This window comes from Pleurodeles waltl, chromosome 5, assembly GCF_031143425.1.
Source record: "Pleurodeles waltl isolate 20211129_DDA chromosome 5, aPleWal1.hap1.20221129, whole genome shotgun sequence".
Lineage (NCBI taxonomy): Eukaryota > Metazoa > Chordata > Amphibia > Caudata > Salamandridae > Pleurodeles > Pleurodeles waltl.
Window position 1 is genome coordinate 340,634,829 of NC_090444.1, and position 27,545 is coordinate 340,662,373.

General features: G+C 44.4%; 1 protein-coding gene across 4 annotated transcripts in view; it reads left to right on the plus strand.

Annotated features, from left to right (window-relative positions):
- The window catches only part of APLF (aprataxin and PNKP like factor), a 617,611-nt gene that overhangs the window by 525,724 nt on the left and 64,342 nt on the right, over window positions 1–27,545 (plus strand). For 2 of the 4 annotated variants that reach the window (XM_069234080.1, XM_069234078.1), the window contains exon 9: window positions 14,603–14,649. The exons of 1 other annotated variant lie outside the window; for it this stretch is intronic. In XM_069234080.1, the coding sequence (XP_069090181.1) occupies window positions 14,603–14,649 (47 nt within the window). Of the gene's footprint in view, window positions 1–14,602; window positions 14,650–18,345; window positions 18,576–27,545 lie in introns of those variants that run through there. One more of the 4 variants, XM_069234079.1, reaches the window with a different exon arrangement.

Sequence of the window (27,545 nt, forward strand, 5' to 3'; positions counted from 1 at the left end):
AGTATGGGTGTATTGATTCCATGTTTAATACAATGGAGCATTACCTCACTGACTAGCAAGCAGTTGATAAGATTTGTTATGATTGGTTTGAGCGCTGTCCGGCTGAGATTAATGTTTAATGTTTTAGGCTTTGACAATATCTCAACATGAAGATGACGCCTTGAAAGAGGTCAAGATGTTCCCAAATTCAGAAGCTGGTAGAAGCTAAAAAGAGTGCTAGCACTACATTCTTTGGGAGATGGCTGACACTGTGGGATGGGAGCAGCAATTATAGTCCTCAGAGATTCCATTTTGTTGATGACAGCCTTTGCCTACTATTTTAGAAATGTCACTTTTAGAAAGCGGGCATTTCTCTGCACTCACTGCCATCTGTGCCTTACAGCTTGTCTCCAATCTATGTCTGGTCTGTGCTGGTTGACAGCTCCCCTTGTGCATTCCACCCAGACAACCACAAACACAGGAAACTCAGTCAAATCTGCGTACCGAATGGGTCTTCCTGGGCCAGAAGGGTGGAGGGGCTCACACTTAAATTTCAAAGGCCTGTAGTGTGCCCTCACACAAAGGACTGATAACCCCCCAGAGAGAACCTGGCAGACAGGACTGGGCAACTTGTGCGCTTAAAATCACTCATTTTTGGCTATATAAACTGGGTCTCTGACCCCACCAAATCAGACACTTATGGACCTGTACCTGGACTCTGTCAGAAAGGCTCCCTGGCTGCCCAAAGGACTCACCTAGACTATATTGCTGAAGGACTGCTTTCCTATTTGTTGCCCTGCTGCCTGGAGCTTCTGATTCTACTGAAAGGACTCTGCCTTCCCCCTAAAGTGCTCTCCAAGGGCGTGGATTGAGCTTGCCTCCTGTTTCTGAAGTCTCCAGGCAAACAAAGGCTTCACCTCTTCAAGAAATCCTTGTGTGTCGGAAAAGTGACACAGTGCCTGTAGAAATCAATGCAAAGCCTGCATTGCGTCTGAGAAATTGCCGTACCGCCGACCGGAATAATGCAGCACCGATTTTACATCTGGAAGTTCGACGCTTCACCTGCTGTGTGACAGAAAATTTGCCGCATTGCTTACCAGTTTGATTCAGTGCCTGCTCCTTCTACCATTGCGTCAAGGATTTTCATCGCATCATCCCTGGGCATCAAAATATCCCTGCATTGCAGTGAGGAACCAAGCCGTTGCTCCTGAAAAATGACTCAGCCCCTTGTAATGTGGAAAGAAATGACACATCATCTGCGCCAGAAAATCCGATGCAACACCTTATTTTTTCATGCATCTCCTCCTCTGCGGTCCTTGTGCGTCGTTATTCTTGACGCATCCCAGGTACTGTGTCTTACAAAGAAACAACTATTGATTTCTAAGGATTGAGACTCTTTTAAATCTTTGAAAAGTGATATTTCAACTTGTGCTTATTGGATTATTGTTGATTTGACCTTATTTTATTCAGATAAATATCATCTATTTTTCTAAACCTGTGTGGTGTATTTTTGTGATGTTCTCACTGTGTTACTGTACGGCTTGTTGCACAAATATTTTACACTTTGCCTTCTAAGTTACGCCTGACTGCTCAGTGCTAAACTACCAGAGGGTGGGCACAGGATAATTTGGATTGTGTAGTGAGTTACCCTGACTAGGAGTATGGTCCCTACTTGGACAAAAGTGCATACTTCTGCCAACTAGAGACCCCATTTCTAACAATGAGGAATGACAAGAGTTTATCATAGAATTCTGATAAGGGAGCTACCATGTTGCTTGTGGCACTGGAAAAGTTCCTTGATAAAAGTGGAAGATTCAGTTATTCAAGACTGATTATTCTTTTACCTTCTCTCATATGCTGATTTGTAGCCTCTGACATGAGCACTGCAGGTTATGCAATGTGAAGGGCATTTGATTTTGATTCAGCTTCTTTCTAGTGATCTCCATTGACATTTTAGACATTGCAACCTGTTAGTGCACCATATGTTAGTATTTGCGGGACACACTTCCCAAAAGAAGAACAAAAGGATTTAAGGGCCCAGCTTAACTTTGAATTCAAATAGACGAGAATGTGATCAGCATCTTTGAGAGACGGATCTGGGATATATATTAATGACTGGACTCAGGCCTCAGCTTGCAATTTATTATCATCATGCCGGGAAGAAGGAGGAACTATGTTGCGGGGAATCTTGGGTCTGTGGACTAGAACGTTGTCAATAGAGAAATCAACTAGAAATGGTCAGAGAAAGGATTTCACCATAACTAAAGTTCACTCTTATACAGCAAGCACTAGCTATGAAAGCTGTCTTCTTTGGAAGATATTCAAACCTGGACACCAGCAGGAGTTTAATTTGGAAGGAGTTATGTGTGAATAGTAATGATCCAACACTTCCATGTTCATTTTATGAATTCCAAACATTACAAAATTTTAATTTGAGAATGGACTGGGAGTGAATTAAATTATTCCTGCATAAATCACAGTTAAAATGTTGACATAAACAATATGGTCCTGATTCATATAATCAGGAATTCAGTATAAAAACACACTACCTCACTCTTTACATCGTATGCTCTGAAGTATTTATAAACATTTCTAAATTTACCTGATCAAAACTTAGTAGCCTGCATTTTTTTTTCAAATACTTAAGGGTGTTATGGAACCCAGGCCTGAACACAGAAAGATTGTAGATTATGTTGTTCCAATTTTGAGACCCTTTCGCATGCATTGTGTCCTTGTAGGCTACTACTTAATGAGTGGCTACAACCTTTGAGTATATTTTGGCTTACAATTGTGAGGACGCAGCAATGCGCTGCAGTAACCGGGGAAAAAACAGGTAGCATGATTGGTGGTCAGGTTCTTGGATCCTACTCTAACAAGGATAGTCAAAGCACACAATCCTGTGTAAAGTGACAACAACATTAAAATAGGATCATCAAATTCAGAATGTGAACTGCTTTGTGCAGGATTTTACTTATCCATAATGATTTCATCTTCTGTAAAAGTTGCCAACTTACTCTCAACACATTTCTGTAAATGATTTTTGGTTTTAGTTTATTTTATATTGTAATTGTTTTTTGGTACTCCATAGAACCTTCTTGAAGTCAACAACTTGTCTTCTGAACTTCACTGACAGAGCAAGGCTGCAATATTTTTGTGCTGTTGGTGTAATTTTCCAAAAACTATACACGCGTGCACTATACATATGTCACTACATATGTATAGCATCACAATGGTAACTCTGAACATGGCCATGTAACATGTCTAAGATTATGGAATTGTCACCCCAATGCCATTCTGGCATTGGGGAGACAATTCCATGATCCCCCGAGTCTCTAGCACAGACCCGGGTACTGCCAAACTACCTTTCCTGGGGTTTCACTGCAGCTGCTGCTGCTACCAACCCCTCAGACAGGTTTCTGCCCTCCTGGGGTCCAGCCAGGCTTGGCTCAGGAAGGCAGAACAAAGGACTTCCTCAGAGAGAGGGTGTTACACCCTCTCCTTTTGGAAAAAGGTGTCAGGGCTGGTGAGAAGTAGCCTCCCCCAACCTCTGGAAATGCTTTGATGGGCACAGATGGTGCCCATCTCTACATAAGCCAGTCTACACCAGTTCAGGGATCCCCCAGCCCTGCTCTGGCGCGAAACTGGACAAAGGAAAGGGGAGTGACCACTCCCCTGACCTGCACCTCCCCTGGTAGGTGCCCAGAGCTCCTCCAGTGTGCTCCAGACCTCTGCCATCTTGGAAACAGAGGTGCTGCTGGCACACTGGGCTGCTCTGAGTGGCCAGGGCCAGCAGGCAACGTCAGAGACTCCTGATAGGCTCTTACCTGTGTTGCTAGCCTATCCTCTCTCCTGGGTAGCCAAACCTCCTTTTCTAGCTATTTAGGGTCTCTGCTTTGGGGAATTCCTTAGATAATGAATGCAAGAGCTCATCAGAGTTCCTCTGCATCTCTCTCTTCACCTTCTGCCAAGGAATCGACTGCTGACCGCGCTGGAAGCCTGCAAAACTGCAACAAAGTAGTAAAGACGACTACTGCGACCTTGTAACGCTGATCCTGCCGCCTTCTCGACTGTTTTCCTGATGGTGCATGCTGTGGGGGTAGTCTGCCTCCTCTCTGCACTAGAAGCTCCGAAGAAATCTCCTGTGGGTCGATGGAATCTTCCCCCTGCAACCGCAGGCACCAAAGAACTGCATCACCGGTCCTCTGGGTCTCCTCTCAGCATGACAAGCGAGGTCCCTTGAACCCAGCAACCCTGTCCAAGTGACTCCCACAGTCCAGTGACTCTTCAGTCCAAGTTTGGTGGAGGTAAGTCCTTGCCTCCCCACGCTAGACTGCATTGCTGGGAACCGCGTGTTTTGCAGCTACTCCGGCTCCTGTGCACTCTTCGAGGATTTCTTTTGTGCACAGCCAAGCCTGGGTCCCCGGCACTCTAACCTGCATTGCACGACCTCCTGAGTTTTCCTCCGGGTTCGTGGGACTCTCTTGTGCAACGTCGGGTGAGCTCCGGTTCACTCCACTTCGTAGTGCCTGTTCCGGCACTTCTGTGGGTGCTGCTTGCTTCTGAGTGGGCTCTTTGTCTTGCTGGACGCCCCCTCTGTCTCCTCACGCAATTGGCGACATCCTGGTCCCTCCTGGGCCACAGCAGCATCCAAAAACCCTAACAGCGACCCTTGCAGCTAGCAAGGCTTGTTGGCGGTCTTTCTGCACGAAAACACTTCTGCACGACTCTTCACGACGTGGGACATCCATCCTCCAAAGGGGAAGTTTCTAGCCCTTGTCGTTCTTGCAGAATCCATAGCTTCTACCATCCGGTGGCAGCTTCTTTGCACCCACAGCTGGCATCTCCTGGGCATCTGCCCACTCCCGACTTGATCGTGACTTTTGGACTTGGTCCCCTTGTTCCACAGGTACTCTCGTCTGGAAATCCATCGTTGTTGCATTGCTGGTGTTGGTCTTTCCTGCAGAATTCCCCTATCACGACTTCTGTGCTCTTTGGGGAACTTAGGTGCACTTTGCACCCACTTTTCAGGGTCTTGGGGTGGGCTATTTTTCTAACCCTCACTGTTTTCTTACAGTCCCAGCGACCCTCTACAAGGTCACATAGGTTTGGGGTCCATTCGTGGTTCGCATTCCACTTCTAGAGAATATGGTTTGTGTTGCCCCTATCCCTATGTGCCCCCATTGCATTCTATTGTGACTATACATTGTTTGCACTGTTTTCTATTGCTATTACTGCATATTTTGTTATTGTGTACATATATCTTGTGTATATTTGCTATCCTCATACTGAGGGTACTCACTGAGATACTTTTGGCATATTGTCATAAAAATAAAGTACCTTTATTTTTAGTATATCTGTGTATTGTGTTTTCTTATGATATTGTGCATATGACACTAGTGGTACTGTAGGAGCTTCACTCGTCTCCTAGTTCAGCCTAAGCTGCTCTGCTAAGCTACCTTTTCTATCAGCCTATGCTGCTAGACACCCCTCTACACTAATAAGGGATACCTGGGCCTGGTGCAAGGTGTAAGTACCCTTTGGTACCCACTACAAGCCAGTCCAGCCTCCTACATCTTTCTGCTCAGCAGTAAGACAATCTGCCAAAACTACACCTTCCACTAGAGCATCTTGCTCTGTGGAAGAGAAGAGATCAGGGAGAGGGTCACTCTCTTCTTTCTGTCCTTCATCTGTTGCCATGAGCAGGGTGAGATCAGCCCTGTCATAGTGGGGTTTCAGGCGATTGACATGGAGCACCCTAAGGGGACTCCTGGCAGTGCCCAAGTCAACCAAGTAGGTGACTTCTCCCTTTTTCTCAACAATAATGTGGGGTCCACTCCATTTGTCTTGGAGTGCTCTTGGAGGCCACAGGCTCCAAGACCCACACTTTCTGCCCTGGTTGGCACTGAATCAGAACAGCCTTCTGGTCATGCCATTGCTTTTGGAGCTCTTGGCTGGCCTGAAGGTTTTTACTGGCCTTTTTCATGTACTCAGCCATCCTAGATCTTAGGCCAAGTACATAGTCCACTATGTCTTGCTTAGGAGCTTTTAAAGGTTGTTCCCAACCCTCCTTTACAAGTGTTAGAGGACCTCTTACAGGGTGTCCAAATAGGAGTTTAAAGGGGCTGAAGCCCGCTCCTTTTTGGGGTACCTCCCTGTAAGCAAAAAGGAGGCAAGGTAACAGGACATCCCATCTCCTCCGGAGTTTTTTAGGGAGTCCCATTATCATTACTTTGAGAGTTTTATTAAACCTCTCAACCAGTCCATTTGTTTGTGGATGATAGGGTGTGGTGAACTTGTATGTCACACCACATTCCTTCCACATGGCCTTTAAGTAAGCAGACATGAAGTTGCTACCCCTGTCTGATACCACTTCTTTTGGGAAGCCCACCCTGGAAAAGATTCCCAGGAGGGCCTTTGCCATTGCAGGAGCTGTAGTGGTCCTTAAAGGAATTGCTTCAGGATATCTAGTGGCATGGTCCACTACCACCAAAATAAATCTATTGCCTGTAGCAGTAGGAGGGTCAAGGGGGCCAACTATGTCAACCCCTACCCTTTCAAAGGGGACCCCAACCACAGGTAGTGGAATAAGGGGAGCCTTTGGAGTACCACCTGTTTTGCCAATGGCTTGACAGGTTTCACAGGACTTACAAAATTCCTTTGTGTCCTCTGACATTCTAGGCCAATGAAACAAGGGGACAAGCCTGTCCCAAGTTTTCATTTGTCCCAAATGTCCAGCCAAGGGAATGTCGTGAGCTAGAGTTAGGAGGAACTCTCTGTATTGCAGGGGAATCACCAATCTCCTGGCTGCTCCAGGTTTTGGATCCCTTGCTTCAGTATACAAGAGGTTGTCCTCCCAGTAAACTCTGTGAGAGTCACTGACATCCCCATTTTGCTGTTTGACAGCTTGCTGTCTTAGACCCTCTAGTGTGGGACAGGTCTGCTGTGCCACACTCAGCTCCTCCCTGGCAGGCCCCCCTCCACCCAAAAGCTCAGCAGTGTCTGCTTCCAGCTCCTCTGGTGAAGGTTCTGCACAGGTGGTCATAAGCAGTGCTGGTCAGATCCAGAGTTTGACCTGTACCAGACATGATAGAAAAAGGTTTAAGGGACAGAAAAAGAAAGAAAAAGTTTCAGAACTTTTTAGGAAAACAGAAAAAAACTTTTTCAACTTTTAAGAACTTTTTGAAAGTTTTAGAGGTACTTTTCAGCACTTAGCAATAGAGTAAGAGGAGAAAAGCAAAACGTTTTGTTTAGGTGTACATACACTGAACTTGTTTTTGTTATTTTTCTCTTATGAAAAGTACAAAATGACAAAGCGGTAAGTAGTTGCAAGTACTTATCCCACCGCTGCACAACCAATGTAGGAGGCTGGCCTGGTTTGTAGTGGTACCAAGGGGTACTTACACTCTGCACCAGGTCCAGTTATCCCTTATTAGTGTAGAAGAGGTGTCTAGCAGCTTAGGCTGATAGAAAAGGGTAGCTTAGCAGAGCAGCTTAGGCTGAACTAGGAGACGTGTAAAGCTCCTACTATACCACTGGTGTCATATGCACAATAACATAAGAAAACACAATACACAGATATACTAAAAATAAAGGTACTTTATTTTTATGACAATATGCCAAAAGTATCTCAGTGAGTACCCTCAGTATGAGGATAGCAAATATACACAAGATATATGTACACAATACCAAAATTATGCAGTAATAGCAATAGAAAGCAATGCAAGCAATGTACAGTCGCAATAGATTGTAATGAGAGCACATAGGTATAGGGCCAACACAAACCATATACTCCAAAAGTGGAATGCGAATAACGTATGGACCCCAAACCTATGTGAGCTTGTAGAGGGTCGCTGGGACTGTAAGAAAACATTAAGGGTTAGAAAAATAGCCCACCCCAAGACCCTGAAAAGTGGGTGCAAAGTGCACGTAAGTTCCCCAGTGAGCACAGAAGTTGTGATAGGGGAATTCTGAAAAGAAGACCAACACCAGCAATGCAACAACAATGGATTTCCAGACGAGAGTACCTGTGGAACAAGGGGACCAAGTCCAAGAGTCACACTCAAGTCGTGAGTGGGCAGATGCCCAAGAAATGCCAGCTGAGGATGCAAAGAAGCTGCCAATGGATGGTAGAAGCTGTGGATTCTGCAAGAACGAAGAGGACTAGGAACTTCCCCTTTGGAGGATGGATGTCCCACGTTGTGAAGAAGCTTGCAGAGGTGTTTCCGTGCAGAAAGACCGCAAACAAGCCTTGCTAGCTGCAAGGGTCGCGGTTAGGGTTTTTGGATGCTGCTGTGGCCCAGGAGGGACCAGGATGTCGCCAATTGCGTGAGGAGACAGAGGGGGCGCCCAGCAAGCCAAGGAGCCCACTCAGAAGCAGGCAGCGCCCGCAGAAGTGCCGGAACAGGCACTACGAAGAAGAGTGAACCGGAGCTCAACTGAAGTCACAAAGGAAGGTCCCACGACGCCGGAGGACAACTCAGGAGGTCGTGCACTGCAGGTTAGAGTGTCGGGGACCCAGGCTTGGCTGTGCACAAAGGAAATCCTGGAAGAGTACACAGGAGCCGGAGCAGCTGCAAATCACGCGGTACCCAGCAATGCAGTCTAGCGTGGGGAGGCAAGGATTTACCTCCACCAAACTTGGACTGAAGTGTCACTGGACTGTGGGAGTCACTTGGACAGAGTTGCTGAATTCCAGGGACCACGCTTGTTGTGCTGAGAGGGGACCCAGAGGACCAGTGATGCAGTCTTTTGGTGCCTGCGGTTGCAGGGGGAAGATTCCGTTGACCCACGGGAGATTTCTTCGGAGCTTCTAGTGCAGAGAGGAGGCAGACTACCACCACAGCATGCACCACCAGGAAAGCAGTCGAGAAGGCGGCTGGATCAGCGATATAAGGTTGCAGTAGTCATCTTTGCTACTTTGTTGCAGTTTTGCAGGTGTCCAGAGTAGTCAGCGGTCGATTCCTTGGCAGAAGGTGGAGAGAGAGATCCAGAGGAACTCTGATGAGCTCTTGCATTCGTTATCTAAAGAATTCCCCAAAGCAGAGACCCTAAATAGCCAGAAAAGGAGGTTTGGCTACCTAGGAAGGAGGATAGGCTAGCAACACAGGTAAGAGCCTATCAGAAGGAGTCTCTGACGCCACCTGCTGGCCCTGGCCACTCAGAGCAGTCCAGTGTGCCAGCAGCACCTCTGTTTCCAAGATGGCAGAGGTCTGGAGCACACTGGAGGAGCTCTGGGCACCTCCCAGGGGAGGTGCAGGTCAGGGGAGTGGTCACTCCCCTTTACTTTGTCCAGTTTCGCACCAGAGCAGGGCTGGGGGATCCCTGAACCGGTGTAGACTGGCTTATGCAGAGATGGGCACCATCTGTGCCCATCAAAGCATTTCCAGAGGCTGGGGGAGGCTACTCCTCCCCAGCCCTGACACCTTTTTCCAAAGTGAGAGGGTGTAACACCCTCTCTCTGAGGAAGTCCTTTGTTCTGCCTTCCTGGGCCAAGCCTGGCTGGACCCCAGGAGGGCAGAAACCTGTCTGAGGGGTTGGCAGCAGCTGCAGTGAAACCCCGGGAAAGGTAGTTTGGCAGTACCCGGGTCTGTGCTAGAGACTCGGGGATCATGGAATTGTCACCCCAATGCCAGAATGGCATTGGGGTGACAATTCCATGATCTTAGACATGTTACATGGACATGTTCGGAGTTACCATTGTGACGCTATACATATGTAGTGACATATGTATAGTTCACGCGTGTAATGGTGTCCCCGCACTCACAAAGTCCGGGGAATTTGCCCTGAACAATGTGTGGGCACCTTGGCTAGTGCCGGGTGCCCACACACTAAGTAACTTAGCACCCAACCTTTACCAGGTAAAGGTTAGACATATAGGTGACTTATAAGTTACTTAAGTGCAGTGGTAAATGGCTGTGAAATAACGTGGACGTTATTTTACTCACGCTGCAGTGGCAGGCCTGTGTAAGAATTGTCAGAGCTCCCTATGGGTGGCAAAAGAAATGCTGCAGCCCATAGGGATCTCCTGGAACCCCAATACCCTGGGTACCTCAGTACAAAATACTAGGGAATTATAAGGGTGTTCCAGTATGCCAATGTAAATTGGTGAAATTGGTCACTAGCCTGTTAGTGACAATTTGGAAAGAAATGAGAGAGCATAACCACTGAGGTTCTGGTTAGCAGAGCCTCAGTGAGACAGTTAGTCATCACACAGGGAACACATACAGGGCACACTTATGAGCACTGGGGTCCTGGCTGGCAGGGTCCCAGTGACACATACAACTAAAACACATATATACAGTGAAATATGGGGGTAACATGCCAGGCAAGATGGTACTTTCCTACATAAACCTAATCTAATCCATTGTGTAATTTGGATAGAGTAAGCCTCTTTACCAGAAGGAAAGTTCAAAAAGTGTTATAGTGGAGGCTTGTTATAGCTGGGTGCAAGGAAGAGTCTGTATTGCATAGTTGCTTCGCATAAATTTTGTTTTATTTTCCCTTTGACTCAATTTGTAGGAGTATCTTCTTTACCACTTCTGTATGAAAGTGCATCCATTGCTTTGCCAGAACTAGTTTTTCGGAGTGTTTGTGTGTCATTGATGTCTCCAACCTACGGCGGGTAGCCAATTCCTACTGTGTGCGACATTTGGCTGTTAGCAGTGGCCCTTTGGCCAACTTGACGCATGTAGCCATGCAAGGCTTAAGAGGTAGAGACTGCTCTGCCTCCCGCTTAGTTTCTGGTCACTTAGCAGGTAACCCCTCCTGCATTCAGTTTTCTCTGTCCTGGAGGATGACTGAAAACTCCAAAACAATAGAATACCTCTGACGCTTCTCCAGTGCCACTGTCTCCCTAGTAAAAATCATATTTGTTTCTGCTGGAGAAGCAAAGAAAGGCTTCAGAGTCTCCTCTTGTGCTATCTTTGCTATCACTAGCTTCAGAAAATGGATAACAGTAGTACCTGTAAGGTCTCCTGATCTTCACTAAATAGTGGATGTGCTTCCTGCTGCTATGTACCATGCACTTTGTGATGTGGAATAATAGATCAGATTTAATGTAATGAAAACATCTGACTTAATCAGAACTACAGAGCCCCTGTCACCTACTCTAATGTATAAAGTTAACTATCTAGAGAGAGAGGATACATAATGGTTAACAGTGCACTGTGGTCCAATATTTCCATTGAGGAGTTATTCTGATATTATTAACCACAATGCCAAAGGGCAAGTGGTTTGTAATTGTTGGTTTGTAAACTCCACAAGAACCCTGCAATGGCAATATGTAGGATATCAATTGCCATATATATTGTAAGAATATTGCGGGTTATCCTGTTTTTCTTTAAAATAATCATATTTACATGTAGGAGCTTTGGGTCAGTGGTCATTTTCCATTAGTCTGTTAACCTGTCATTCAAGTTTTACTTCCTCCCTTTGTAGCATACACCACTGGGCAGTGGTTCAGCCCACATCATCCTTTGGTTTACCCTTACTGTGAGCACTTTGCCTGATTACTGGCTACTTTCTGCAAGAATCTGAATCAGATATCAATAAGCAAAGTAGTTTTTGTCTAGTACTTCTTGTCCAGTCTGATTTGAACCATCTACTGGAGTTACTAGAGCAGTTGAATGCCTTCTTGTCATAGTTATTAAATGGTCTTCACATCACCACTGCTAGTACCCCCTGCACACTTTTCTGCTTTGAGCTCTGAATTTGTCCGTGGATTGCCCTGAAGCAAATAGAGAACGAGTCATAGTATGTGAATCTTGTAATAAGAAGTGATTGTGATTCTCTCACAGCAATTATTCAAGTACTGCTACAGGTAATATATAGCACAACATTTTCTTAATATTGTATTCTTATATTATTGTGTATATAAATATAGGTGTGTGTATTTAACAAAATATTATTGTCCAAACAGAGCACCATTGTTTTAATGCACTTTTATTTGAAAACAGCCTTGTTACCCACGCTCTGTGATCATGGGCGTCATATGGTAACAGACGCTGGCCAATCCACACAGGCGGGGTACTGTTTTTATTGGTCGTCATGTTCCACAGAATAGTAGAACGTTTGTTATTACCAATTGGATTTCTCTGCATTTGTGCCTTCAAAATGTAAGCCTGTGTGCAAGAAAGAAGATCTTTTGCAAAATACCTTGTGAATTCCTTAATAGTATGGTTAACCATACATTCAGAGGTCTATTAATAACTGCTGATCGTAAACTCATTATACTCAATATCATGTGCATTTTGCAAAAATACATAGGTTTCCTGCATACCAATTTTTCATTTGTTGTACTTTACCATATGAATTGCTCTATAGTTGGTACACAATGAAAAATCATTGTAAGGTGCAACTCAGTTGTTGGCTCTGGGTATTACGTGTTTTTGGAGCACCTACAAATCCTGTATGTTCCCTGAGCTTTGTATTTACATGTTTTTCATAGCATATGGGCGTGTATGAGTCCCTGTACGCATAACTGTTGCTAAAAAAACAAAAACCCAACTGGTCACTATTAACCCACCTGATATGGGGCCTGTTGGAAGGTATCTTAAATTTATCCAAGTGGAGTATTTTTCTTTATATTCCTTACAGGGAAAAATGTCTCTTGTTGCTCCCTTCTACATGTTTTGCAAAGCCAAAGTGGCCCTCCATCCAGAGTGTATTTATTGTTACTTTCTTTTTATCAAGGTATAACTATGCATGCCCCACTCCTACTAAAAGAATCAATAAATGTTTGGCATCCAAGCCTAGGTGCAAAATATCACAGTTACCCACATGGCCAAAATGGATCATTTCTCATGGTGAACCTATGAGGTGTCCATGTTGTTTTTTGGGGCCTAGCGTGTCACAATGAATGGGGCCAGCCTCACAAGTGGGGTACCATTTTTATCTGGAGAAGTGTAGGAACATTGGGCAGTAGGAATTTTGAGTATCCCTTTAGATTCTGAAACTTATTTTCACAGAAACGTGAGGAACATGTGTGATTTTGTGATTTTAGCCATAGGAGTGTATTAAATGATCATGGGATCCTTGCAAGCCATACTATCCTGGACTCTCCTTAGTATCTAGTTTTCAGAAATTACTCAGCTTTGTAAGTTTCCCTCAGTGGAGGCCGAATACCCCAGGTACTCACTTCACCAATATGTGTGATGTTTTTTACGGGCTAAATTTGATGTCTTCACATTGTGTTTTGGGGCTTTTTCCTATCATGGCGGAAAACCCACCACACAAATGAGGTACTATTTGCGCAGGGGGAAATGTGGAAATACAGAATTGAATAACATTTGTTATTATAAGTTGAATTTCACTCCATTTCCAAATTCGAAATGTAAGCCAGTGTGCAAGAAAGGACCCATTTTAGGACATGAACTCTAAAGTACATGATAATATGTTATTACAAATTCCAATAACCAATAACTACTGTTTGTGAACTCAGTATTTTGGGCACATTAAAAAAATACATAGGTTTTCTTAACATACATTTTTTATCCATTAGCTTTTACCATATGAATTATTGCACAGTTTTTACACAGTAAAAAATAATTATAAGCTGTAGGTCACTTGTTGTTTTTGGTGAACCAACACTATATAGGCATGTGACCAGATGGGCCTGGGGAACTTAACAGTATGCTACTCTTTGTAAACTTGCCATCAGGGCAAAAAGTACAGAGAAAACTCTGTCACCTATTTTCATTTTTTTCGACTTTTTTCATGCTCTTTAATTTGAATTATTTTGGAAACCATGAAAAAAGCTATACAAATGGCCCTCTGCCAAATTTTGTTTAAAAACAAATAGTTTTCAGAATGTATTACTTTCCTGGTTCATCCATGGGTTTCATACCTGTTTCTACCACAACCTTCAAATAACTAGAAACCAGAACTAAGACAAAATGGACTACCACTTTGAAAAATGCAAACACGATGATAATTATTTTTAAACTGTCTTTGTTCCTGAAAGCTGGAAGGATGGTGATGTTACCAAGGCAAAACTTTTGTGGGTGACATTTTTGGAAAGCGACATATACTTTCTTCCACAGTATGGTTTCCTCATTTTTCTTAAAATTGTTATAGTTTGGCTGTTTTCATGGGTCCTTTGAGGGGAAATCCACAAACCCTTGGTACATTTAGAATTCCTAACATCTGGGGAGGGGGGAGATGCACATTTGGCCTGGATACCTTTTGTGCATAAAAACTAAGGAGGATTAGGCATGAAATGCCTCAAACATCAAAAAAGGATTAGCACGGTGAAACACATAAAGACTACGGACAGAGGTATTCTATAATTAGTTCATTATTACAAATGCGCTTGTACTGTGCCCATCGGCAGTGTCTCATTCAAATCCCTATTCGAAATGTGGGCTTTATTTGAAAGACGCTACTGAGTATGGAACATGCGAGGTTTCACACCGACCTGAATTCTGTCGGTGTATTTCATACAGCCAAATGTGTATGTTTTATTTCATGCTGCTTGGCTCAGTGTCTCTGTCTGTGCTCACGGCTAGAATGATGTAGATAATTAGAAATAAGGTTTTGTTCTTTGCCATTTTCTAAAATAAAATCTGATTTCAGTGCATGCAATTGTTTTAACGTAACTTACATTCGTTATAATTTGATATTTTAGGAAGAATCCACAACACAAGCTAGAATATAAGCACACTAAACCCCCACGTAAGTCTTTTTCTTTGTTTTTCAGTTTGAACATATGTATTCAAATGTTTAAATAGATCAACAAAATCAATTAAGTGCGTTAATAATACATATAAAAGGAAGGCAACAATATTGTAGTAAAAATAAACAGAACTATTTGTCTGATAACATAATGTTGAAAGTTTATATTGTCATATTAATAATGTACCGCCTGAAATGTATAAAAATGGCGGATACCGTGGGGTAGAAGCTGTTTTTAACTATTTTACAGAATTTTTAATTGTATTTCCAAAGTTTTTATTTTCTTCCTAATTTGTCACCATTTCCTATTTTCGTTGTGAGTTTTAGGGAAGAGTGCCCTCCTGTTACTTTATTTTTAATTTTACTGTTTTTGTCAAGTGATATCCTTTAAACTTCTGGAAGAGCGTTGGCCCTCTTCATTTTAAGAAAGCTTTTGTACTTGCCAATACTTTGACCAAAAAGAGGTGAACGTTTCACACTTTAAAATCACTACGTTAGGTAATAAGGCCATGCTCGTAATTACATCTCTCAAACTTTAGCCAGGATGATGCATGATATGAAATATCATTTTAGAATTCTGCACGGTTATGAGGACTTACTGGGGTTCACCTAACAAGCTCAATCCCCTGCTTTCGCAGTATGACCATTTGTAGAAGTCTGCAGACTGTAGCTTTGTCTTTATAGCAAATTAAGCTGCCTGTCTGCAAGTCACATTTCTTTTCAGGTTTCCCACCCTACAAGTTGCCTTGGGATTGGTGGTTATGTCTCCATCCCCTGTCCCTGTTACCCTGTTATTGGCGGTTCTTTGTTTATGTGCCCTAAATGACAACTACATTTTGGACAGCCACACAGAGATATTCTTTGAATTTAATTCTAGGTTGCGGGTGCCTGAGCATGTATTTTAGCTAAATATTCTTGTTGGGATTTTTTTTTTTTTTTACTTTCTCGCCTTTTCCCCTTCCTTTGATCTGCTTGGAGGTAGGATGATCTTCCTACATCCTTGCCTGGTTGTGGGTGACTCCTTCTTAAAAGCCCTGAGTGATGGGTGCCATGCTGATGCATGCAGGGATGTGCTGGCATCATGTTTAAGGAAAACCTGTCTTTGCCAATATGCTCTTCTAGTTGACCTGCAGCACAACATACTCCACATCCATAAGAACGCATACCCAGTGTTGAATGCCAAACAGATATGGGCCTGAATTCCCTGTTCTCTCTATACTCTTTGTAGCTGCACGGGTGACATTAATAGCACTGTGGCACAGTGGAATTACCATATGGAATTCTGCTCCACCTAATTGAGTGGAGCTGTGTTCCTGGACCCTGTTTTCTCCAGTTTGGAACACCAGATCCGATTCTACAAGGTATAATTCTGCCCTAAACAAATGCAGGATGCTTTGCTGCAGCAGAGCCTATTTCCCCTTTTTTCTGACAGAATGGAGCATACAGTGCCCCCCTGACAGAACTTAGGGCCAGATGTAGCAAACTTTTGCGAGTCGCAAATGGCCCGATTCGCAATTTGCGACCCCGCAAAATCAGAAATGGGATGCAAACATCCCATTTCCGACTCGCAAAATGCGATGCGAGCCGTTACCGAATCGCAAAATTTGCGACCTCATTTTGCGACCCGCAAATAGGAAGTCACAATTTGCGAGTCGCAAACCATGTGCAATAGCAACTCGAAAATTGCACCTAGTCGCAAAAAGCCCATTTTGCACTTCCAATTTACCACTAACTCAGAGCAGGTGGTAACCATTACCAAAGTATAAAAGGAGACCTAGAAGGCATCTGGGTTACTCAAGATGGCGGAGATATACCTGATAGCCGTGAGGAGGAGAGCCCACGCCACCCAGCAGAGAAGGAGGAGGAGCCAGAGACAGGAGAAGATATACAGAACAAGGCAGACACTCTTCCAGCAAACTGAGGAGGACATTTATGATAAATATAGACTTAGCAGCGCAGCTATACTAGATTTAATAGATTTTCTCAAACCACAGCTAAAACGCCAGACTGTGCGCGGCTGCGCCATCCCTACGCATGTGCAAGTGCTATGTTCACTGCACCTCTTGGCCTCGGGTAGCTATCAGGGGGTCATTGCTGTGGCAGGTGGGGTATCCCAAAGTGCACAATCACGGTTCTTTAGGGCATTCCTAGACGCCTTACTCACACACATGTCCCGATACATATACCTACCCAGGAATGAGGCAGAAATTAACAGCACCAAGTTGGAATTTTACAGGATTGCCAACTTCCCCCCATGTCATAGGGTGTGTAGATGGGACACATATACAAATATGCCCTCCTGCAAACCTGGAATATCTGTTCCGCAATAGGAAGTGTACCCACTCACTCAATATTCAGGTGGTATGTGACGCCCATTATATCATCACTGACATGTTTGCCAAATTTCCAGACAGTACTCATGACTCCTACATTTTTAGGCACAGTGGGATACACCAACGCCTGGAACGTGGGGAGTTTGGAGACGGATACCTCCTAGGTAGAGCTGAATACACCTTGAAGACATGCACACAGGTCAATGTGCAAACCACCCATGCCTTGCTAACTTTGTACGTTTTGTGCCAAACAGGTGACAGTGCATATGCACTACATCCATGGATACTAACTCCGTACTTAACACCCAGCAATGATTGCGAGAGGCGATACAACAGTGCACATAAGAGGACCAGGAACATGATAGAACGTACCTTTGGACTGCTGAAATCAAGGTTCAGATGCCTCCACCGAAGTGGAGGTGCCCTCCAGTATACCCCAATAACAGCTTTCAAAATAGTTGTTGCATGCGCTATACTGCACAACATTGCCACCCGACGTGGGCTACCTCTCACCCCTGAAGACCCAGATTCTGAGGATGAAGAGCAAGAGCAACCACATCGCCATCATGGGGATAGGAGCATCGCAAATCAAGGCAGACTGAGACGGGAACACATTGCAAACCAATACTTTGGAAGTTACGTGCCAACTTTTACCATACTCACCATAGTAACACACCATGAGTCCATGTGTTAAGTGGAAAGAACAAGTGATTTAATAAGTGCAAATCACAAAACTATGTACAATAGGAACAGTTCAGGGGCTTCAATAGTCCACCTGGCATGGGACACATTGACATCATATACCCCAAACCCAAGGACAGTGTGGAGCTCACACCCTACGGCGGGCTCGGCCAGCCTGGCTGGTACTAGGGGGGTCAGCAGTGCCCTGCCTTGTGCTTCCACTACGTAGCACCCTGTTGTCAATGGCAGAGACACTGCTGACAGTGGAGCCCTCCTCACTGTCCTGTGGCGTGTCGCCTGTGCCCCTAGCCACCTGCCGTGCCTCCATGAGGTCCATTGTATGGCTGAGACGGCCCAGTCCCCATGCCACATCACCTGCAAAGTGGCCCATGTCCACCTGGAGGCTGACTGTGCACCTAGACAGCCCTGTTGTGTTGACAGCCAGCCTAACTATAGAGGAGGCCATCCTGTCCAGGCGTTGCAGCAGCTGGCGGTCCCTGCGCCGTGCAGTGTCACTCTGCGTTAGCAGTCCTGCCACTAGTTGGCGCATAGACAGTGCAAGGTCACCCGTGTTGGTACCGATCACCTGCAACTCCGAATGTACCTGCTGTATACTGATGGCATGATTGCGTTCAAAGCGCCACAATACCCCACTAATCCTCCTTAATTGTTGGTTTTGCAGGCGCTGACCCCGTAGCAGTTGGGCCTCGGTTGGTGATGTGGAGGCATGCCCTGACTCTGCCTGCCGCTCTGCTTTTGATATTCTACGTCGCCTGCGAAGCGGTTGAGGCCCTGTATTGTCTGCCGTGGCACTCTGGCTCGTACCTGGTGCAGGCTCACACACCACTGTTGCAACAGGTGTTTCCTGAGAGGGCATGGTGTTGGTGGTGCAGGTAGCAGTGGTGGCTGGTCCTGTTATCTCCTGTGTGTGCTGGCTGACCATTGGCCCCTGGCTGCTTGGGCTGGTGGGAGTGTCTTGTGGGAGACCTGTGGGACATAGGGAACACACTGTCAGTGTCTACTATCTGTTATCAACTTCCTAATAAACTATTGCCTATGAACTGCCTACTTGACTACATTGCCCATAATGCATCATTCTGGTGTTTGCTACTCTGAAATGGAGCTTTCTTGGTTGTGCATGCCCCTGTGTACAAGGTGGGTGGGGGTATGGCATTGATGAGGGTACATGAATGTCACATGGTACTCACCGGTTGATGGTCCTGGCTCAGAGGTGTCCAGATCTCCCATCCCGCTTACAGCCTCAGGCTCTAGGGTCTCTTCTACCCTTTCCTCCAGGGGTGTGGGTGGTGGTACCGTCGATGGTCCCCCTCCTGTGCCTCTCATCTCCCGGAGCCGCTCTGCCACCCTCTCCTTGGTCCGGGAGCGCAGGTCATACCACCTTTTCTTCAGTTCTTCCACACTCCGGTGGCTGACCCCCAGGGAGTTGACCTTGTCCTGGATCTCCTGCCAAATTCTTTTCTTCACTGTGTCTGGCACGGTGAGGGCTGCCCTGCCAAACAGCTCGTCATGGTGCTGACAGCACTCATCAGTCAGACCTCCAACTCCTTTTCAGCAAACTTTAGCTTCCTTTTCCTAGGATTGTCAGCCATGGTTGCAGGAGCTCTGTTTGTTAGCTGTGCTGAAGTTGCAATGGGTGTGGTCCTCCCTCCTCCCAGGTGTATTTGTAAACTTCCTGGCTGTGATGTCATCATCATGAGCCAGGAAGTGTTTTCCTGAGTGTTCTGAAGTGTTTTCCAGAGTGTTCTGCAGCACCTGCATTCAATTTTCAGCACAGTCGCTATTTGCGACGCACACTCGCAAATTGCGAGTCCGTTTTTTGCGCGGTCGCAAATAGCGACCTCGCAAACAGTGGACTCGCTATCTGCGGTGCGACTCCGTGTGCGAGTCGCAAGTTGTCCTCGCAATTTCTACCTGCATTGCAGTTATCGACTCGCAAATTGCGAGTCGCAAATACTCGCAATTTGCGAGTCGCAATTTTTTACCTACCTACATCTGGCCCTTAGTTTGCTCTTCTTTTCTTCACCACACACTGCACTCCTTCCTCCTCCACCCCACAGTCAGGTCATGGCATAAATTTACCACCTGCTCACTGCAGGTGGTATATGTATGTGTAAAAACCTCTCGGAATTGGGAATTGGGTGTGGGATTACAACTGAATAATCTAGACCCACAGCGTTATTCCCCATTGCATGGGGTTTAAATCACAATTGCATGGGACTGGTGTAGTGTTACACCATAGTAATGTATACTCCACATGTGAAGTTTGCACCCTGCCAGTACCATGCAACTTGTAATCGAGGCCTAAGTAGTGAAGATCTTTCATCATGCCCAGTGTCTCTTGCGCAGACAGCCCCATTCACTTCAATATGCACTTCTTTTAAATTTTATCTTAGTGAATGCAAGATCTGCTGCCAAAAGCAGATGTGAATTTGAGCATCTTAGTGAGCCTGACAACTTACTTTGGTATGTTTTTACGTATTATGGCACATATGGGCCAAGCCAAATGGATCAGACAAAGACTACATTGAAAAATGAGACCTAACGAAACATTCAGCAAAAATAACTGTTGCAAACCCAACTCGTTTTAAATATAATGTAAAAATAAAAAACTGATAAATAGGAAGGAATTATGTGTGCAATAGGTGTAAGGATTTTCAAATAATAGTTGCAATGTGTAAAAAAACAACTGAGAAAGAATATTTTGGAAAGAAAACTTTGCCACCTCAACTCTTAAAATCAACTGGCTGTCACAAGACTGTAGGTCCCCTGATTATCCCAATTATTAATCCAGTTGTTTACATTACAAAAATCCCTATATAGGCAAACTAGACAATGTAAAAATCACCCTCACCGCTAAGCGAAATAGATTCTGGGTCTGTTAGATGGATGTAAAACACATGTCCCATCCCCGAACTAGCAGCAGAGATAAATATAGCTTTACAGTTGGGAAGAAACACTTTGACAGTCCTTGTCAAATACAGTTCCCCTCCCCAACCTTTGCAATTTAAAATCCTGTACAAAAGTTCTTAGATCATCTTCAGGTATATAGGATATATCTCTGCTCAGAATTTACTCCATAAATTGTGCAGCTTGTCAGATGGTTTTATGTTCTTTCATGTTACGTTTAGAGTCTAGAAAACCCCATGAGGCTTAGCATAAAATAAAATCTTTGAAGAAATGCCTTCCCCAAAGGAAGAGACCAAACCTGGGAAGTAACAAAAGTTGTTTTTAGTAGGGTTTAGAGTTCTGGGTGGTTTTATCATTCAGTCTTTGAATATCCAGTGACATCCAACTTGCACACATTTGTAACAGCTTACAGCTGCTGGTAAACTTGTGTCATGGAAATGTATTTTTACTCTAAGTAATGGCTATTATAGCCGAGGTTCTTGTGGTGATTCTGTTAATTGTACCAACCAGTTTGTTTAATCCCCCCAAGACTTCTATCTCCACCTACCCTGACACCATCTCGTGCATTTGATTGCTCTTGGCAGTTAGAGCACATAGGTAGACATACTACATTTGCACAGTCAATAATATCTCTTGGAGGCATGCAGATCTTCAGTCTCTTTCTCTGTTAGGTAAGAGCTCCACTGATGTAGGAGATCAAATTTTAGACAGTATTATAAGAGACACAGATTTGCACCACATTTTTTATCAGAATTTGCACCTCATTTTACGTCAAGATGACAACCTGAGTCATTCCTATTATATTTCTCTTACTGATCTTTGCACTAACTCTAATAGCGAAACCTTGGGGAAATGTCCTCACATTTGTTTATTACTAGAGAGAGACATGAGTGATTGGCTTGCTGGCAGAAACAAAAATAATTTCTAAGATGACCCCAAATGTTGATGGGACCCTCACTCAGTAACTGATGCTTTTGATGTTACCACTCTATAAATGCTAAACTCCCTGATTCCAGCAGTATTTATGAAAGTACAATCTTTTCAGACTAGAGATTTAGAACAGGAAAAACAATCCAGCCTGGGGGTTGTACCAGCTCCTTCCTGAGCTCCACAGAGTGCTTACCCTTCCACTATCAGATGTAGCTCATATTTAGGCCTGTTTCCCTTTGTCTACTTAGTCAGGTTCGATCAAACCCAGTGGGGGCAGGGGAGTGAGGTTGGATGCCCCAGAACCGGTTGGGGTTCACCAGAAAGGACAGATTGCTCATTATCTTAGCCACACCTCTAGGTGGGAACTGGGAACCCTGACTAGGACAAGATAGGTTTTACTAGGTTGGATTTAGTTACAGAGGGGCAATGTGGGATAATACAGTAAAACACACAGGTAATGTTGCAAAAAGTGGATATGGTCACCCCTGAAAAAATTGCCCCTGCTTAGAGTGTGGCCATGAGTTTCCTCTACCCACAGATTGGCACTGTGTGAATGTGGAATCCTCAATACCCTCCTCTGATCACTTCTGGGCCTTTGGAAGAACCTAGTGACCTGAGAAGAGCCTTGAACACTGAACCTGCTCTCCCTCTTGCACCCAGGACAAAGACGTCAACTCCGAGTGTGATAATCCTGACCTCTTTGGGTTACAGAGACACAGCAAGCTCAAAGAGTTATTCTCTTGCATTCCCACCTGACCAGTTCAAATTGAACTTGCCCAGACCCTGCTGCTGGCCTTTGCTGGAGTCAATTTTGACTCCCAAGTGCTGTCCTCAAAGGTACTGAATCTTTGGCTTGTGTCAAAGTGTACCCCTCCTGACGTTTCCTGAAACCTGACACTTTTTTTGCCAAATGTTTGCTCTGAGAACCAGTGTGGGAGCAGGAACAACCTCCAAGCTAATCCAACGAAGTTGCGTAACTGCTGGGTCCGTCCAGAGAGGAACCTCCTCTGGGAGTGGAATTCAAGTTTCTCCTGCTCTGAGCTTTCTCCCCAAAAGTCAGAGGCTTCACCAAGTACTCATCCAGCGGCTATTCGACGATATGGAGCCCTCTTGGACCACAGACTACTGCTTCGCCCATCTGAGGATTTTTGACTTCCATATCAAAGGTAAAAAATTTCATTGGAACAAACCAGGTCCCATGTCCGACCCGTGCTCCATCGCGGTCGGCCCTAACTTTCAACTTTGTCCCAGTCAAGAGCAACCAGATGAACCCAGTTGAAGCTTAGCACTTTTTGGCTTCATTTTGAACCTTAAACTTTAAAAATGTATAACTCGAGTTCTACAGATTTTTTAAACATTATTTTGGTGTCATTTTATTTATAACATTGACTCTATTTTCCTAAATTAAATCGGGATATGTCTTGTGTTTTGTTTTCACTTTATTACTGTTTGAGTACTGCATAGCTAATTTACACTGTGCCTCTAAGTTAAGCCTGACTGCTTTGTGCCAAACTACCAAAGGGTTAAGCACAGGTTTATTTAGTGACATTTGTGGTTCACTCTAACAAGGATTGTGACTAAAACTCCAATATCCTACATATGTCAAGGTCCTTTCTCTATACACAGCCAAGCAAAAGCATTATACCTGGCAGGTTCATAGCTTCATGAATCTTCATCCATTGATCTTCAACACATCTACTCTCACTGTCTTCACAAAAAAGGTGATTTGCACACAAACAAATTGTAAAATTACGCTATCATTTATAAGGTGAGATAAGGAGACAGGCTCCCCAACTGTAGTTGATAGGTTGAATAATGGTTTGCTGTGTTTAACAAGTTGGTTTATTAATTGAGATAATAAACTCAATCCCTGTCAAGGTGAACCACAAAGGTCACACAATTAACCTGTGCTTTACCCTCTGGTAGCTTGGTACAAATTTGTCAGGCCTACCTTGCAGCCAATCTGTAAAGTTTTCATGCACCACACAAGAATTAATAAAGGCTAAACACAATACAAGAAAAACCCCAAACCAAGTCAGACAAATGGAGTACATTTGAATGAATAACATGATGCCAGAATGAGAAAAATTAAATCAGTAAAACTGGAGATATTCATTTTTAAAGTTTTAGGTAGAAATAGTACAAACCACCTTGTGGTTATCTGGTTGAATGGGCCCGGCAGAGAGTCTCAAGTTTATGGTGACTGTGTTGAAGCATGGGTCAGTTACAGGGACCAGAGTCCTGCTGAAGAGTTACTTTCCCAAGTCCAGCCAGAGAGTTCTGTTTGCAATGGAGACGGCTGCAAGGAGCAGGTTGGCGATCACTGACTGTTGCTGTAGCTTGTAGAGTCCATCGTCATTAGAGGTTTGCATTTGTTGATCAACATGAACGGTTGCTGCTGGTTTGTGTTGCCAGTCGTTGGAAGAGTGGCTCCTACTGCAGCATCGCATTGGCAGTCATCGCAGCCAGTCGACTCTTGACGTGAATAGGTCACTTTGCGGTTGCGAGAAGCCCAATGTCAGGATTTTTACCTTTTCTTGAGAATGAGTTTGCATTGATGCCAGAGAGGTATTCAGGACCTGGGGGACACTGCTTTGTTATCAGGACTCACTCACGCAGAGGCAAGCAGCGGGGCTCAGGCAGGTTCAGTTGGACCTGGTAGTTGCAGGTATGCCTCTGGAAGCTTGTTGTATGCCTGTAGCTCACACCGGGGCATCAGCCAACGAACCCTTGGATTCACTCTTGAGTTGCCTGGGATAAAGGGAAGTAGGTCCAAACTTCCTTCTTCTGCCTGCAATGTAGTTCCTTCAGCAGCAGGGAAGTCCATATTCTGAATCTTCCACTGGTCAAGGAGTGTTCTGATGAGAGTTTCTGAAGGTTCCACTTTTATACCTAGGGTCTGCTTTTGTGTGTGGGAATTCCCTGGCCTACCCCCAAAACTGGTTCTGGTCAGTTCTTCGCCTTTCCCTGGTCCTGGCTCCAAACTGTTTAGAGTGACAAAAGCAAGGGCAGGCCAACCTTCAGGTTCTTTTATCTGTGATACAGGTAGACCCATTTGAAGTACCATCAGAGGAAGTGAAGTAGCCCAAAAATATAAATAATTGTCAGATATATTTATTAAGCATTAATATGTACAAGCAATGCAATTTATTAAGCATTAATATGTTCAAGCAATGCAGAGAAAATTGCCACCTGTAGAATGTAGAATCATGTTAGCTCACACATACCAGTGGTGCCATAATATTCAATTGAGTAGGAAAAAACACAACATCTTGAAACTTTCTTGATTTACATCATATATGTGAACTCTTCCTGCTTTTGTCATTATTGTTGACAAATTTACATATTCAATTATAATTATATTACTTATGTTTCAACAATGGATTTTGTTATTTTTCTTTGGTTACCAATTTAGCTCCCATACAGGGATCTAAAGTAATTTGATCAGTGCTCCAATGTGAGAAATTGGTTTCTTGGTTAACTGGGGTGTGAGCCGTGGTTAAGCAACAGCCACAAGCCCTTGCAGGGTGAACCACAAAAAGTCCCAAATTTAACCTGTGCTTAGCCCTGGGTAGCATTGCACAAAAGCAGTCAGGCTTAATTTAGACTCAGTGTGTAAAGTGTTTATGCAGCTATCAAACAGTAATAAAGTGAAAACGCAACACAAGAAAAATCCCAAACTAATTTAGAAAACTAGAGTTAATTGTGATAAATCATTTGACACCAAAATGATGAGTTAGGAATGTTTACAGTTTTTAGTAAAAACTAGCTTCTAAAGGTTCAAAGCACCCACCATGGGCATCTAGTCACGCAATACCAGCTCAAAGTCGAAAAAATATGGCCAACCTTGATAGAGTGCGGTTCAGATACAAGAAGTGGATTGGGCCTGGTTAGTGCTTACCTTCGGAGTTAGAAACATTTCTAAGAGAAATGTTCTCAGAAGATAAAGTTCAGTAGGGCAAGGCTGCAGGAGGTGTCCGAGAGGGAGTGTCATCGTCAGATGTCATTGGGTTGATGCCTTGATGAAGATTTCTACATTTGGACATAGTTGCTGAAATGGAAGTTGAAAATCTTCAGTGGGGTGAGGCAGATGGCTGTAGGTGAAGACAGTTCTATGAAGTTGTATAGCCCTTTGATGAAGAACCACAGAAAAAAAATCACTGCTGCAGAGAAGAAGGTAGCCGGAGAAGCCGCAGAGTCAATCAGACCAGAGATTCATCTCAAGTGTATAGGCGAGCAGGTTGGGCCCATTCTCCTCCTGGTTCTCAGAGCAGTTTTTTAATTGAAAATTCCCCAGTTTTTGATTTTGGCTATCTGGGCACCTTTAGCACCACTTCCAAAGGTCAAGACTGGAAAGGCACCACTTGGAGGGTCAAGACTCACTCAAGCTGGGACCAGGTGCAGGTTAACGATGGAGGAAGTCTTTTACGTCCCATGGCTCTGAACAGAAGGCCAGCAAACTAGCCCTTGTGGGTAACTCTTGTGGTCCTGGGACAGTTGAAGATTCAGTCCTTGTAGCCCAGCAGCAGCAAACAGAGCAGCAGGTCAACAGGGCAGCAGTCCTTCAGAGCAGCTTTCTAGCAGAGTGGCAGTCCTTCCAGCAGTACAGCAGTCCTTCTTCCTGGCAGAGTATTCACAGGTCTAGAAGTGTACTGAAGAGTGGGTCTGAATGTCCTATTTTTATACCCTTGTGCCCTTACTCTGGTAGGTGGAGGAAGCTTCTAGAAAGGTTCTTTGAATTGCATGGAATTTCTGGACTCCGCTCCCCTAGCTCCAGGCTGTTTCCAGTGTGGGGGGAGGAGGGCGGGGGTCATTAAGATCTTTGTGTGAAGGCATAGAACACCCTATTCAGATGCAAGTGAGGCTGGGCTCAGGCACCCCCACCCCCCATTATCCTGCCAGCAGATGGCCCATTGAGGCACCTAACATCTCTATTATGTGACTTGCCTGGGAGAAATTCACAAAGTCCGTCGGTTACACACAGTCATGTGACTCCCGGCAGGCTACAGGTACAAAATGGCTATGGGGAGAAAAATGGCAACTTTCCAAAAGTGCCATTTTTAAAATGATAATAAGAAAATAGACTTTACCATTAAATTGTAACATAGCTACCTGCTCCCAATTGGAAATTATAACTTATTAAATGTAATAAGAAATCCCCAAGTTATTCCGTGGGAGGGATAGGCCTCAGTAGATAAAAACAAATTTAGGAGTTTTTCACTACTAGGACATGTAAGCATTACATGTACATGTCCAACCTTATAATTATACAGCACCCTGTCCTATGAGCTACCTGAGGCCTACATTAGGGGTGGCTTATATGTAATAAAAGGAAGGTTAAAGGCTTGGTCTGGGGGTTATATTGCCAAGTCGAATTTGAAGTTTAACACAGCATTCAGGCGGCAGGTCTGGAACATGTTTAAGTGGATGACACAATAAGGGCAGAAGGCCCACTAGTAGCATTTAATTTATAGGCCCAGGGTATATAGGATACCACTCTACAAGTAACTTGTAAGTAAATTAAATGTACCAATTGGGTATAAGCCAACTAAACCATGTTTTCAGGAGAGAGCACAAGCACTTTAGCAATGGTTAGCAGTGGTAGAGTGCACAGAGTCTTAAGGCCAACAAAAACAAATTCAGTTCAATGTAGATGGTAAAAGGCAAAATGTTTGGGGATGACCCTGCTTAGAGGGCCAGGTCCAACACGTCTCAAATCCATCCTAAAGCCAGGAGAAATTAATCAATGTGTTGATGAACTTCCCTGCTTAGGCGATAGAATGTGAACAGTGGCCCTCTACTGCAGAAGTACTGGTCAGTTTTATTTCCATCTGAATTCAGATGGATCCCTCGGTCTACACTCTCTTTAACTACCGAACTGACCTATGGGGAACCTTTCTTCTCACCTGTGTACCATAACTGTGCAGCACCTAACCATAACTTGCTCACAGGTGCATCCCAGTAGGCAGCGAGTACCACTGTGCCCAACAAAGTGATGTGGCCCATTCCACCCCTTGAATCAGA